Here is a 13,623-nt window from a genome sequence, read left to right on the forward strand (position 1 = left end):
TGTACCTGTAGCCTACTATAATGCACTATGAGCGAACGTCTGGTAACAACGGGTCATTTAATGGCGCTCAACGGTGTTTTACGCGGCGAATGGGCTGAAATACATGGCAAGATGGCGACTTTGACTCACCTAATGTTCAGTGTATTGATACCGGCATTTACGGCGCACGTGTCTTCATATCAATCGTATGCAAGAAACACGTAGATAACATTTAAATAAAAAGATATGGGCGATGCTTTCGGGTAGCTGTGTATTTTATTTGAAATGAATGGGAGGCGAACTGCAGAGAAGCGTGTCGGGGTTGGAATGCCGCTACCGACTTTCGTTGATGTCAACCTAAGATGAGAAAGGGAAGAAGAGCATGAGTCAGCTTGCGCGACACATGGCTAAAGGACACGCGTCTAGTACCCCATTAGCACTGACACAGGGTCCACATCGCGTCCAATCGTAATCAGGCTGCGCGCAAAGGCACGTGCGCACGAAGTGTGCGTTCGCAGCCTATAGTTAACAGCGCTGACATTTGACTTCCGTTCGTGACCGCGATTGCACACTTTAAGGAAGATTAAGGCAGGCACAGTGAGTTTCTTCCTCTCACACAGCGTGCCGGGCACACGCAGACATTGATGTCGGCGAAAAAAATATAATGGAGACATTGAATTCATCACGGAAGAAATTCGGCTCCTCCCCCATACACAACCTCTCCCCCCAAAAAAATAAAAATAAAAGAAAATAGAAGAACGAAACCCTCGCCTGCCCTACGTGGCACAAATACCGACCAAGTCAGTGGTTATCGTAGTGCACAATGAAGCACGCGGTCCTAGTAGACTTCTTCAATGCGCTACTCCGTATACCACTCTGTATAAGTCACAAGCGCTGCGAAGGCTTTACTTTTGCAAGAATTTGGTTCATCATGATTTTCAACCAGACAAACGTTATTCGAAACTAATATTCGGATTAAATTCATAACCTGAGCGGCCACCATCCTCAGATTCCACCGGATGGGCTCCAGGAAAACCTCGATCTAGAGGCGTGAATAAAAACGAGTGTCTGGCCATTAACGGGCCTGCCAATACCTCGAGCTGCACCACTTTTTAGGTATGTGTCCAATCACGGGTCGAAATACAGATCGCTATTTTACTGGATGTCCAAAGTTATACTTCGGCCCTCGTTTACTAGGCGACACCATGTTGGCGAAACAATATTGGTTTGGATTGAAACGGATAACTCTAGCGACATATCAAAACTATGAATTTTGCTGCCACCTTTATCAACGCCATCTGCATTGAGAGACGCACACCGGGAAGACACAGAACTGCAGAAACAGCTTCTTCGTACGCAGACCAAGAAGCTGGTACGGACCCTTAACCACGTAACGTAAGCGGATTGAATCAGAAATGTACGAAGATGCACATATAAATACAATTTAACAAAAACACGAAATTTTTTGTGTTTTCTTATTTTATGTATTATGTATTACTCCGTTTTCTAAGTGCCAAATTTTGTGTTGCCAGAATTCTACGTGTCTTATGCAATCGAACTCTCAATGTCTCGCACTGTAGTCTGCATCAAACTATTGACTTCATATGTTAGGATGTTAGAGTTAGGAATTTAATTTAGAAGTTTTTGAGAAGCATGATGGTGCATGATGGTGCTTTCTTCACGATCGCCATTACCTCACAATATGCCATTAAGGGAATTGCTGGTCGTCCCGCATCGGGATCCAGGTTTATAGTCATGCAAAGAACCACAACATTGGCGACGCCCGCTCGTTGGTGGCAGCCAAGGTCGTGCTGAAGACGGTGAGGTGGTGAGTTCAAATCCTAGCCCCGGCTGTGCTGTCTGTGGTTTTCCCGTGGTTTTCCGAAGACCTTGCAGACGAATGTCGGCACAGTTCCCCTGAAGTCGGCCCAGGACGCATGCCGACCCCCTGTTCCCCACCCCTTCCTGCTCTCCTCTCTCTATCGGGCCACATCTGTACGCCGCTCGCCACAGTTGGTTCGCGGCGCTAAGAGGGAAGAAAAAAAATTGGCGACGCGTCCAGGGAGGAGAGGTTAGATTCCGGCGATAATGGTTCATTTATTTATCTCCCTCCCCCACTAATTACACGATTGCAGTGGTATGAGGTCACTTCTCTCTGTCAGTGACGATAGGTCTGCCATTTATTTACTGCACAACTCAAGAAACATACATGTCAATATATTTCCTTATGAAATCAAAAATCACAAAACTACACATCGCAAGACAACATCGCATATCAAAGAAATAAAACTCAAATTGGGCTCGTCCCAGCTAAAGGTGCTTGAACAAGCGGTCCCATTTTACTAATGTATTGACTTTGCTTCATGTGTTTGTTCTGCAAGTACCGACAGTATTGTAAATCTAGTAATTTTGGCGATTTCGCGACCGTCATTCCCCGTGATGTTAAATTCTCGAGAAATAAGCGAAGACAGTATAGCAATTTTGTAATTTGCAACGAACGCATTTAAAGAAGTCGAACTGGGTCATTGAGTGCGATATACAGGGTGTCCACGCTAAGTGTGACCATATTTTTAAAAAATATATATAACACTTTTTCCAAGATGAAATCAATTGCAATATAGCATATGCTGAAGGGCACTCCCTAGCAGGGCATTAGCAAAGTCCAAAGGCACTGTCTTAATTAACTTTCATTAATTACCTTTTTAATTACAAAAGCTACAAAGTTGTCCCAATGAGATCGTCTGTTCCTTTCGGTCACCTGATATCGTAGCTGTTTTCAGAACAAAAATCCGTTCGATAGATCGCCCGCAAAAAATTCGTGAAGGAACGCCATTTTCTTCTTTATTTTGTTCATTGCGCTTCTTAGAAGACGCGTATTTCCTTCATCCCCAACGAGAGAGGGGGAAGGAGCACAGTGCCGCCTCATGCGTCGAAGATGAGCTTTAACTTGCGGAAACAAAACAAAAACAAATGTATCGGGTGACTCTATCGGAACTGGCCTTATCTTGGGTTGCATTTTCTGTTTCCTTTTAATCTTTTTCCAGGACGCGAGAGGCGATAGCGTGCTCTTTCTCCCTCTCACATTGGGGGTGAAAGAAAGACGCGTCTTCTAAGAAGCGCAATGAACAAAATAAAGAAAAAATGGCGTTCGTTCACGAATTTTTTGCGGGCGATCTATTGAACGGATTTTTGTTCTGAAAACGGCTACGATATCAGGTGACCGAAAGGAACAGATGTTCTCATTGAGTCAACTTTGTAGCTTTTATAATTAAAAGGTTAATTAATGAAAGTTAATTAAGACATTGCCTTTGGACTTTGCTAATGCCCTGCTAGGGAGTGCCCTTTAGCATATGCTATATTGCAATTGATTTCATCTTGGAAAAAGTGTTATATATATTTTTAAAAAATCTGTTCACACTTAGCGTGGACACCCTGTATTGTAGCATTATTTTAGCACAAAACTTTAGCAATATTTATGTTACTTGACATGGCAATAATACGCGTATGATTGTTTGTTATTAACCTCAATTTCGCGCTTACTTGAGCATCGTTCGATGTCCCACCCTCGCTCTGAACTCCATAATGTATGCAGTACGCTTGAACGTCAACGTCAAATTCACGAAGGAAGGGACTGTTGCATCCTTCCCGGTCCATCCCGAAACTATAACGGCGCTTTACTCTCCCTTCATCACCGACGATGATGCCTAAACTCCGATACGAATTAGTGGAGCAGTTTCTTTGCAATCTGATGCAGTGCGTTGCAGAATTCCCTCTCTGGAAATACGAGAAGACGTCACACGGACTAGATGAATCACGGAGCGCTCTTTGCAAGATGTAACACCATGTAACTCCTCAGAGACCGTAATATCAGTGTGAAGGAACTGTGGTTACTATAACTGGCGTACAGAAGTGGTGAGATGGAGAGAGGAAAGCCGCTAATGGGAGGCAAGGGTGGGGAGGCCAGCTAAACGGGACGTCGGCTTGCTATTCCGCAAAGAAAAAAGAAAAAGAACAGAAAAATAAATGAAAGAAAAATAAAATAAATAAAACGAAAAGAGAAGAGAAGAATTAGGAAATAAAGGATAAACTACCAAACGGTGAAAGAAGGATGAGATAAGTTAAAGACAAAGATGACAACAAAAAAAAGTAAGATGCAGGGGTTATAGTATGATTCCTGCGCGGAATCTAGGGGAAAGATGTTCGCCTGGAAAGTCCACCGGAAAAACCAGAGAAACATCGGTGAAAGGATTACAAGTAGGGTTCCCGGATCTCGGACGTATTCGAAATGTATCGCCATTCATACGAAGAAAAAAAAAAAAGAAAATCGAAAATATGCCCTATGAAATTTAGAACGATTCGAGTTTCTCAGAAAATCTCCTGATTCGGGGGCTCCACTAACCGTGAGCTCATGAAGGTTCTGCTCACTGGTTGACGGGTTCCTTCCCTTTTAAAGGAACATTAAAGTGGTATCTAACATGGCCAAAAACTGCTGTCATCTTGTAAAGCAGTATGTGAAAATCATTCCCACAAGATATTTCTGTCCAAAGTTGTTTCACCACGGTTAATTTGGAAAATCGCTGCCGCGGTAACAGGCCGGAACGCTCCAACTGCAGACCACACCTACTCTAGTGTGACGTTGGTGGTAGAGCGCCCCTCATTCGTTCGTAGGAAAAGCCGTCTGCTACGAACATTGCAAGCTGTTTCTTGTTGACTTCTGTTCTTTATATGATTTATATCACGTTTTCTAAAAAAAAAAAAAAAAAAAAGCATATATGCAGCCTGAGAAAATAAGATTACGATCACAAGAGTAATAAATCCGTGGCTTCTGTGCAATCTCACAATTCACAGTAGCAGAAAGCAAGCGATGGCGACGGTATTGTGGCGTCACCTGTTAGCCACTGAACCAACTGCGCGGTGAAAACGGTGGGACAGGCTTCACATTGTCGGGAAGCACGGGGTTTTCGCTGTAGAAGCGCAATTAATTTCGGGCTGCACAACTCGTTCTTCCCGTGGTATCTGCGGTCCCAAAAAATTGTGGTTGTGTCGTGGACAGACTTCAATCCCTCCGTTTCGGACATCACGTAGCCGGAGAACGCATGGCGTCTCCGAAGCGGTAGCAGACGGTTCGACCTGCGCGATGTTGCTCACCTCGATCATGTGATCCCAGGTCCACTGAGGAGCGTCCTCACCACTTGCGTCACATAGTGACGCGCGTGGTGGCGCTCATCACGTGTCTATCGTGAAGGCGAAGGAGGGTGTTTCGCGCACGGGAGGTTCGAGGAGCTATTGCAGGCGTCCGAATTTCGCTATGGTTGCACTAATTGTGGGAAAACTGTTTTCGGCCGCCTAACATTCCATACTGACCAAAAACAGAAACAAAGTTGTGAACCTCTAGACTGCTCCTTTAAGTCGAGATTGCCTCCCATCGCGGGTTACTATCATCCGTAACAATGAAGGGTAGCTCTCTTGGACCAGCGCCGGTGTAATGTGGGTGAACTTTTCATCCTTGCATGCTCGAGATCAGGGTACAAATAGGGTACACATCAGGGCATATTCAAGTCACTTCGGCCGTTTCCCAGGAAGATGTGGAAAACGACAAGCTCGTCTGAGTTTCGCTTTCCGTTTTTCTGTAGATTATGCTTCAAAATGCTTTCTCTCCACAGCGAAGTTGACAAGAAAGATCAGATAAATTTTGTTATTGTTGTTGTTTCCGTGTTAGCGCCGAGAAGCGACTGTGGCTATGAGCGGCGTACAGACGTGGACAGATGGAGATGGTACAGCAGGAAGGAGTGGGGGACAGGGGGGTTAGTATGCGTTCTGGGCCGATTCAGGGGGAACTGTGCCGACATTCGTCTGGCAAGTGTGCGGAAAACACAGGGAAAACCTCAGACAACACAGCCGGTGACAGGATTCGAACACTTGTCACCTCCCAGACTCGGCGTGGAAAGCGATAATCCTAACCACTATGCCAGATAACAAATTGTCTCCTTGGAAGGGCTCCTAGTCGTTGCAACTCTGACAGTTAGAGGGGACGCGAACTAAAGCTGCCCTGCGACACTGTCGAGGTATATCCTGGTTTCGAGATGTCCGCGTCGCCAGTTGAGGGTGATGCAGATGTTGTTGCCCGCAAATTTCTGCCTCAGAACAGTAGGTACTAGGGAGCTTCTCATTCTCTGCTGGAGTATTGCATCTCACAGTGGTCACTTTCTCTTCGAATTGCGTATATTAACCCAGTTGTACAGAATAAACTAGAAAACACCCCGAATTCTCCGAAAATAATAAACTCGGAAGAACGCCCTCGGAATATACCAGGACATAACCCAGATCTAAAACCCAGGACCATAGCTATATAACCCACCGCCTCCCAGTCTCAGCTTTGAACATAATCTCGGAGCTACAACCAAGTGGTGAATGTTGTATATTCACGCGGCTATACTGCCCGTGTAAGAATGTATTGTGTGGGGCTCAGTCGTAGTAGGCTTCACACACAAAATGAGTTCCCACATTTGATGTGGGTGGAACGCACATACACTTGCATATACGCCGGCAATCTTCTTGTGTTTGGAAATTGTTGTTGTTGCCTTCACATCCTCCGTAGATAAAGCTGAGACATTGCCATGTTTTCCAGTCGAAGTAATATCTGAGGATGCTTGCCCTGCATGGCCCGTCGTCCTCCTTTTCTCCGCAAGGGCCTTCGGGTCTCACTATAAGAAAAAGAGAAAAGAGTAAAATGGAGCCGCAATAAGTTTTTCGAAGTGGAGTTGGATTGGTTCCCGTTTGTTGAACAGGGTGTCATTTCAAAGGCAGGCAGTGCTAGTGCGGTGAAATACAGTACTGTCTCGTTTACCCGTAACTCAGTTAACCGGAAACCTCGTTATCCGATCTGCGTTACCGTGAATGGACCGGCTAGCGTTAGCTTTTAAGATAGTCCGGAATTATTTATCCGTACCAGATTGTGCGGTTCTAGGAAGAACTTTAACAACTCTTCCAGGGCGAACGTCATTCCTGGGGAAAGCGTTCCGTTCACGCTTCTTTACTCCCTGTGACCCCTTTCTGCTCAGCTACTGGCTAGGTTCAGGACAGTACGTCACTGCAGAGTTTTGCCGACAGCAGAGATGACTCTCGAAAGGCGAAAAAGGTGTTCCGTATCCACGGGGCTCAAAAAGTCGGTGTCCGAGCATCGGCTATCGGAACAGAAAATGTTTGTAGTCTGCAGGTCTCGGCTGAAGAAGGTCCTGTCATTGATATCGGCGAGCCTACGATTTACGACACTCTGCGGAAAAAGAAGAAGTCTTTCCTTAGACCCTTCGCAATCGCAAATAGAACGAGCGCGGATACCTTGGATCCTATAGGTCTCTCGAAAGCGCTTTCTTTGATTTGACGGCACGAAAACCTGGATCGTTGTTCTCAGTGACAACATGCTGCCCGAAAAAGAGGCTATGGTTTACGAAACCGCGTTAGGGAAGGAATGCTCAGCTCTTGGTTTTGTTCTCTGCACTTCCTTTGCTTATCCGTAAGTTCGCTATCCGGACGATAGAACGCGGGAATCCATTTGACTGGATAATCGAGACATGACTAGTGCACTTTATGAAGTCAATTGCAAATATGACATGCGTTTCGATTTTACCTTTACAGAACCTTTCACAATGGGGACGTGTGTCGAACTTGTTGCTGTTGCCACCACATCCAAGGAAAGTGAACGGTGTGCATTTCTTGGTGCGAGGATCGTGGTAGAACATAGTTCTGTTTATGGCATCTGGACATGCGTTGCCCGAGCTCTGTTCTGTGTGGCATGTTAGCCAAACCGCACGGTCTGGTTCATCGTCGGGAATTTCTTCAGAAGACTCGCCCACGACGATGCTCGTTATTTCATTGCAGCCTGCGTGAAGCAATGGCCACAGTACATTAAAATGAATGCTGCGCTACTCTATAATGAATTAATTCACTGGATACTCATTTAGCAGAGCAAGCGTTTGGGCTGGTTCTTTCATATTGAATTACAAATAATTAAAAAACCCCAGTGCTGGGTAGGACAAGGACAGAGGATAAAAGGGCAAGGACCGGCACTGAACTGCAACCAAGTGAAGTTTATTTTTCGAGCAAACCAGTGACACCCCTCTCATCCTGCAAAAACCGACCAAAAGAGAGCGCTATACACTAGAAACAAGTTCTTTCAAATCTGCTTGCCTATCTGTTGTTTCGTGCGTTGATAAATTCTTCTATTTTCTTGGTGAAATCAATGGATGCCATACTAACAAAATTATCCCCTTCCTCTCGAATGTACCTAGCCTCCTCATAAAGAAGCTTCCCTCTTCCATGCCCGTGAAAAAGAATTTGCATTTCGCGATAATCTGGGGGCTGTGCAACCATCGCAATCTTTTACGTGATCTTTTAAAGTTGAATATTGGGAGCTCGGCCTGGTATGCTCCTGCAACCTGACGTTGACGCATCTCTGCGTTTGCCCAATGTAAAATTTCTTGCAACCTAAAGGAATTTTGTACACGACATTCCGTTTGCAACCGGTGAACCTAGTTTTGTGTTTTATTATACATTCCGGTTCTTCTGGATTATTGACTTTCCTCAGAAGTGATGCCAGCGCGCCCCCTTTCCTGAAAACCACGTCGACCCCATACTTTCTCCCTAGCTTTTTCAACCTGTGTGACGCAGTATGCACATATCAGATCGTCGCGAAATTCTTCTCTAATTCTGTTTCTTTGGTTTTTCTTTGAACGACCTCCGCCATGACACGATTACATGAATCGTAAAGTCTAATATTGGGATACCCTGACTTCTCAAACCTGAATATCTGCTGACGGACGCTCTGACCTCATGACAACAGGAGTTGTCTAACGCCCTTCTTATAGCATTTTTTATGATGCTGTTTTTTACTGTTTCTGAATGGCAAGACTCGTAAGGCAAAACAGGCTTTTCCGTTCTTTGCGGGTATCTCCAACAGACGTGGGAATCGGACCTTCTAATGTACAAATCCAAGAACTATAGTTCCGTCCCGTTATTCCACTCAACCGTGAAACACATGGGTGCTCCGATTTGTCTTATTGTGTCAATGACCTCTTGCAAATCTACGTTCCCCTGGACACAGAAAAAATAATCGTCTACATAACGAATGCCCTTCAAGATCCCTAAATTTTTTTTCAACGTTGACGGTAACAATATTTCTATCAATCTCTGCGAGGACAAGTGAGCTCAAGATTGGTGCAATTCTTGACCCGATACATACTCCTGTTTTTGTCTGTACACCTGACCTTTTACCTCCATCATGGTAGACGTCCAGTAAAGCTCCAAGAGTTTTATGAACCGCTCCATACCGAGCCCTGCCCCGTTCTGAAACCTTATTAATCCGTGCGCCTCTATCGACTCTTGCACACATCTAAGAATGGCTTGACTGTCAAGGCTGTAATACATGTCAACGATGTCCAAAGAAAAAATATTGATTCCCTCCCTCTTTTCCAAGCATTTTAAAAACTCAACGACAGCCGTGGAATTCTTAAGTTCAAATGGGTCATTAATTTCCAACAATTCTAACTTCTCCTGCAAAAAAACTTGCTGAGCTCATTCTGCCAAGTCCCTTTTTCCGTTATTATGGCTCTTAGCGGGGCTCCTTCCTTGTGTACCTTTATGGTGTAAAAAGCTCTTAGGTAATCCTCAGTAGAATTCTTAATCTTAGTGACAATATTTTCTAACGCTAAGTCCTCAATCAATTTCTTCGCTGCTGACTTTCGTACGACCTGGTCTGCCTTTTACTTTTACAAAATTCTTTTGCAATGCTTCTTCCTGCTTCCTATCATAATTACTCTTATCGAGAACGACACATGTTCCGGATTTATCTGCCGTTAACAGTGAGAGGTTGCTAGATTTGAGTTTGAGTTTTGTAAAATGTTGCTGTCGAGAAGACACCTGACAACCCTTCAACAGGTCAACAGCGGTATCCACAAGATTCTTCCTGGCGCTTTCTGAACCCTTTTGAGCCAGCTCATATTCAATTTCTTGTCCATTCAATCTTGAGCTCAATTGTCCTTGCAGAGATTGATAGAAATATTGTTACCGCCAACGTTGAAAAAAATTTAGGGATCTTGAATGGCTTTCGTTATGTAGACGATTATTTTTTCTGTGTCCAGGGGAACGTAGATTTGCAAGAGGTCATTGACACAATAAGACAAATCGGAGCGCCCATGTGTTTCACGGTTGAGTGGAATAACGGGACGGAACTACAGTTCTTGGATTTGTACATTAGAAGGTCGGATTCCCATTTCTGTTGGAGATACTAGCAGAGAACGGAAAAGCCTGTTTTGCCGTATGAGTCTTGCCATTCAAAAACAGAAAAAAACAGCATCATAAAAAATGCTATAAGAAGGGCGTTAGACAACTCCTGTTGTCATGAGGTCATGAAGAGCGTCCGTCAGCGGATATTCAGGTTTGAGAAGTCAGGGTATCCCGATATAATACTTTACGATTCATGTAATCGTGTCATGGCGGAAGTCGTTCAAAGAAAAACCAAAGAAACAGAATTAGAGAAGAATTTCGCGGTGATCTCATATGCGCATACTGCGTCACACAGGTTGAAAAAGCTAGGGAGAAAGTATGGGGTCAACGTGGTTTTCAGGAAAGGCGGCGCGCTGGTACCACTTCCGAGGAAAGTCAATAATCCAGAAGAACCGGAATGCACAATAAAACACAAAACTAGGTTCACCGGTTGCAAACGGAATGTCGCGTACAAAATTCCTTTACGTTGCAAGAAATTTTACATTGGGCAAACGCAGAGATGCGTCAACGTCAGGTTGCAGGAGCATGCCAGGCCGAGCTCCCAATATTCAACTTTAAAAGATCACGTAAAAGATTGCGATGGTTGCACAAAACAGCCCCCAGATTATCGCGGAACGCAAATTCTTTTTCACGGGTATGGAAGAGGGAAGCTTCTTTATCAGGCGGCTAGGTACATTCGAGAGGAAGGGGACAATTGTGTTAGTATGACATCCATTGATTTCACCAAGAAAATAGAAGAATTTATCAACGCACGAAACAACAGATAGGCAAGCAGATTTGGAAGAACTTGTTTCTAGTGTATAGCGCTCTCTTTTGGTCGGTTTTCACGGGGTGAGAGGGGTGCCACTGGTTTGCTCGAAAAATAAACTTCACTTGGTTGCAGTTCACTGCCGGTCCTACCCAGCACTGGGGGTTTTTAATTGTTTTTAATTCAATACTCATTTATCAGCTATTTCACTGTTCACCCATCCCTTCTCTGTCCCACGCTTTGCTGTTTGTTTCTCATTAACGTCCCCATGCGGTCGTTGGGCTGTCTGCTTTCAGTTCTGTGGAAATGTTGCCCCAGATTGGTGGAGCCACCATCTGAGCGTTGTACTTCCGCTCGTCTGACGCAAAAGGAAAGTTGGACAAAACCGTAGTGTGAAAATCTTAAAGTAATTAATTACTCAGCGGTCGACAAGTCAGAAGACGAAGCCGTAAAAAAAATCACAGACAAGTGTGGCGACGTGACTTTGTGCCTGCTTAACCGATAACTAGATGTCGTATAGAAACACATATTTCATACGGCGGGAATCCCTTTCATTCCGTCATCAGTCTAGGGAGCTTACCTCGTTTAGGGACTCTTGCACTTATGTAGGTGATTTGAAGTGCCAGTGCTGACTAAATCTAATCTCGTCAGACTCTTACCGAATTTATGCAATTGCAATCCACGTGCCTGCACTGTATTCTTTCAAAATATTGTTTCTCTGCATGTGAAGCGGAATCATCATAAAAGTAATTTGTAGTCTTGAAATGTATGACGCCATAGAGTGCTCAATCTTATCGACTCCCGCTCCTCCCCACAGCTGATGGCAGACGTTGTGCGAAAAACGGAAACGCTTTTGCCGTAGGAGAGATACGTTAACACCCCAGTGATATCACTTCGTTTTGCAGAAATCTTGCAATTATGCTGTTTTGCCGCTTCTTCCTAAACTTCGTGGAGCGCGATGTTCACTGATGATATTTATATTCTGCGTAGAGAGCCTATGAGCGAGGCACAACTTCAATACCAAATAAGAAATATCATTGTGTTAGATCGTAGTGGCACTCGAAGGAAAGGAGGGGGGAGGTTGTCCCTTGCCATAAGTTATCGCAAAGTTATGTCGGATTTTTTTTTTCATTGCTATTGATCTGTATACCAAGTTTTATGGCAAAAGGGGTAATAACACGAAGAAAACGGATACCGCTAGTACTTATACTCATCCGGCTTTGACATCGCGGCACGCATTTGCACCACTAAGGTGGGAGTGCGAGCAGGTCAGGTGCTTACGACAACCAATAGGATTGACCGAGGCCGTCGCTCCCCTGACGTTAGAGCTCGATGCCGAAGTCAAGGGTTTGTACCTCACCAACCACGACACGAAGAAATCTAAATTATTTTTCTCGCTGTCCTTCGTCTCAAACTTTTCAAAAAAAAAAAGAACAAAGAAGAAAAAACCTGAAATCATCATCATCATCTTAAACACAAAGATTTAATCCACACCAATGCATTTAAAAGAAAGAAACGCCAGTTGTGTGGGTAATGGTAACACAGAACACAATTACCCCTATATTCTAAACCTCCACTAGCTCAAGAAAAGCCTTTTTTGGCTCAATTCCTTTCATTCCTCATCACGAAGGCCAAGTAAATGTCAGCACAACAAGCATGATAGCCGGCAAGATGTCTGCAGATGCTAGAATTGATAACAGCCAGATTTATGTTAAAATCATGTTCCATCACCTCCCTCCCTTTCCCTCCCTCCTCCTTTCCCACCTGTTTTTGTAATAAACATATATTCCGCCGCCCCATGTTGCATCAATCTTGTTTTCAAACTATAAACGGTCCGGACAGTGCATATAAAATACACTGCTTATAAAACTTGACATTTTACGCACACTCAATGTTGATCATATTAGATAATTTAAAATAATGTGCTTTGATAAATATTGGTAAATAAATATTGGATATAATAAATGGTACATAGGAATAACAAATACTAATAAATATTGTGTACAATAGTAATAATAAATAAACATTGGATATACTTGTGTGACTACACTTTAAACCTGCGCAACACAAACAAGCATCGGTCGCTGATAACGAAACGGGAAAAATATACCAGATACAACGATGCGAGCACTCCACACTGACCGCCTGACCAAGTAACCAACTTTCGGTTAGGGATGGCTATGCATCTATGAGGTAACCGACTTGGCCCAGGAGGCTCTCGATCGGTACTTTGTGTTTTCACTGGAGCTCGTTTCTTTTCTCAATGTTGGTTGCTGCAGCACTTCAGTTTCTGCTGGAAGTACAGCTAGTTGGTGCATTGTGTGCGTTCATTAAGCTCCTTATCACTTTCAGCAAAGTGTTACGTTGCCTATACAGAAGTGCCTAAATACTGCACACAAAATAATGAAAACACCACAGCTAAATGGTTAGAATTCTCTAATGTAACAACATTAGAGCACAAATGCACTTCAACAGAACTTAAATTTGGCATTCCAGTCCAGAACAAAATGATGAATCACGGACAGTGACGTCACTAGAGCACGCGTCACCCGATGCAGGAGCCCTTTTGTCACTCCATGTACCCCCCAATAATGGATCCCTTTCTACCCGACGGT

General features: G+C 44.1%; 1 protein-coding gene across 1 annotated transcript in view; it reads right to left on the minus strand.

Moving 5' to 3' along the window:
- Positions 1-242: 242 nt before the first annotated feature.
- The window catches only part of LOC135376136 (tissue factor pathway inhibitor-like), a 48,339-nt gene continuing 34,958 nt past the window's right edge, over positions 243-13,623 (minus strand). The window contains exons 2-4 of the mRNA XM_064608714.1: positions 7,607-7,858; positions 6,510-6,683; positions 243-336 (exon numbers count right to left, since the gene is read on the minus strand). Coding sequence (XP_064464784.1) covers positions 332-336; positions 6,510-6,683; positions 7,607-7,858 — 431 coding nt within the window. The 3' untranslated portion in view covers positions 243-331. The remainder of the gene's footprint in view (positions 337-6,509; positions 6,684-7,606; positions 7,859-13,623) is intronic.

The sequence above is a fragment of the Ornithodoros turicata genome, unplaced genomic scaffold, assembly GCF_037126465.1.
Source record: "Ornithodoros turicata isolate Travis unplaced genomic scaffold, ASM3712646v1 ctg00001046.1, whole genome shotgun sequence".
NCBI lineage: Eukaryota > Metazoa > Arthropoda > Arachnida > Ixodida > Argasidae > Ornithodoros > Ornithodoros turicata.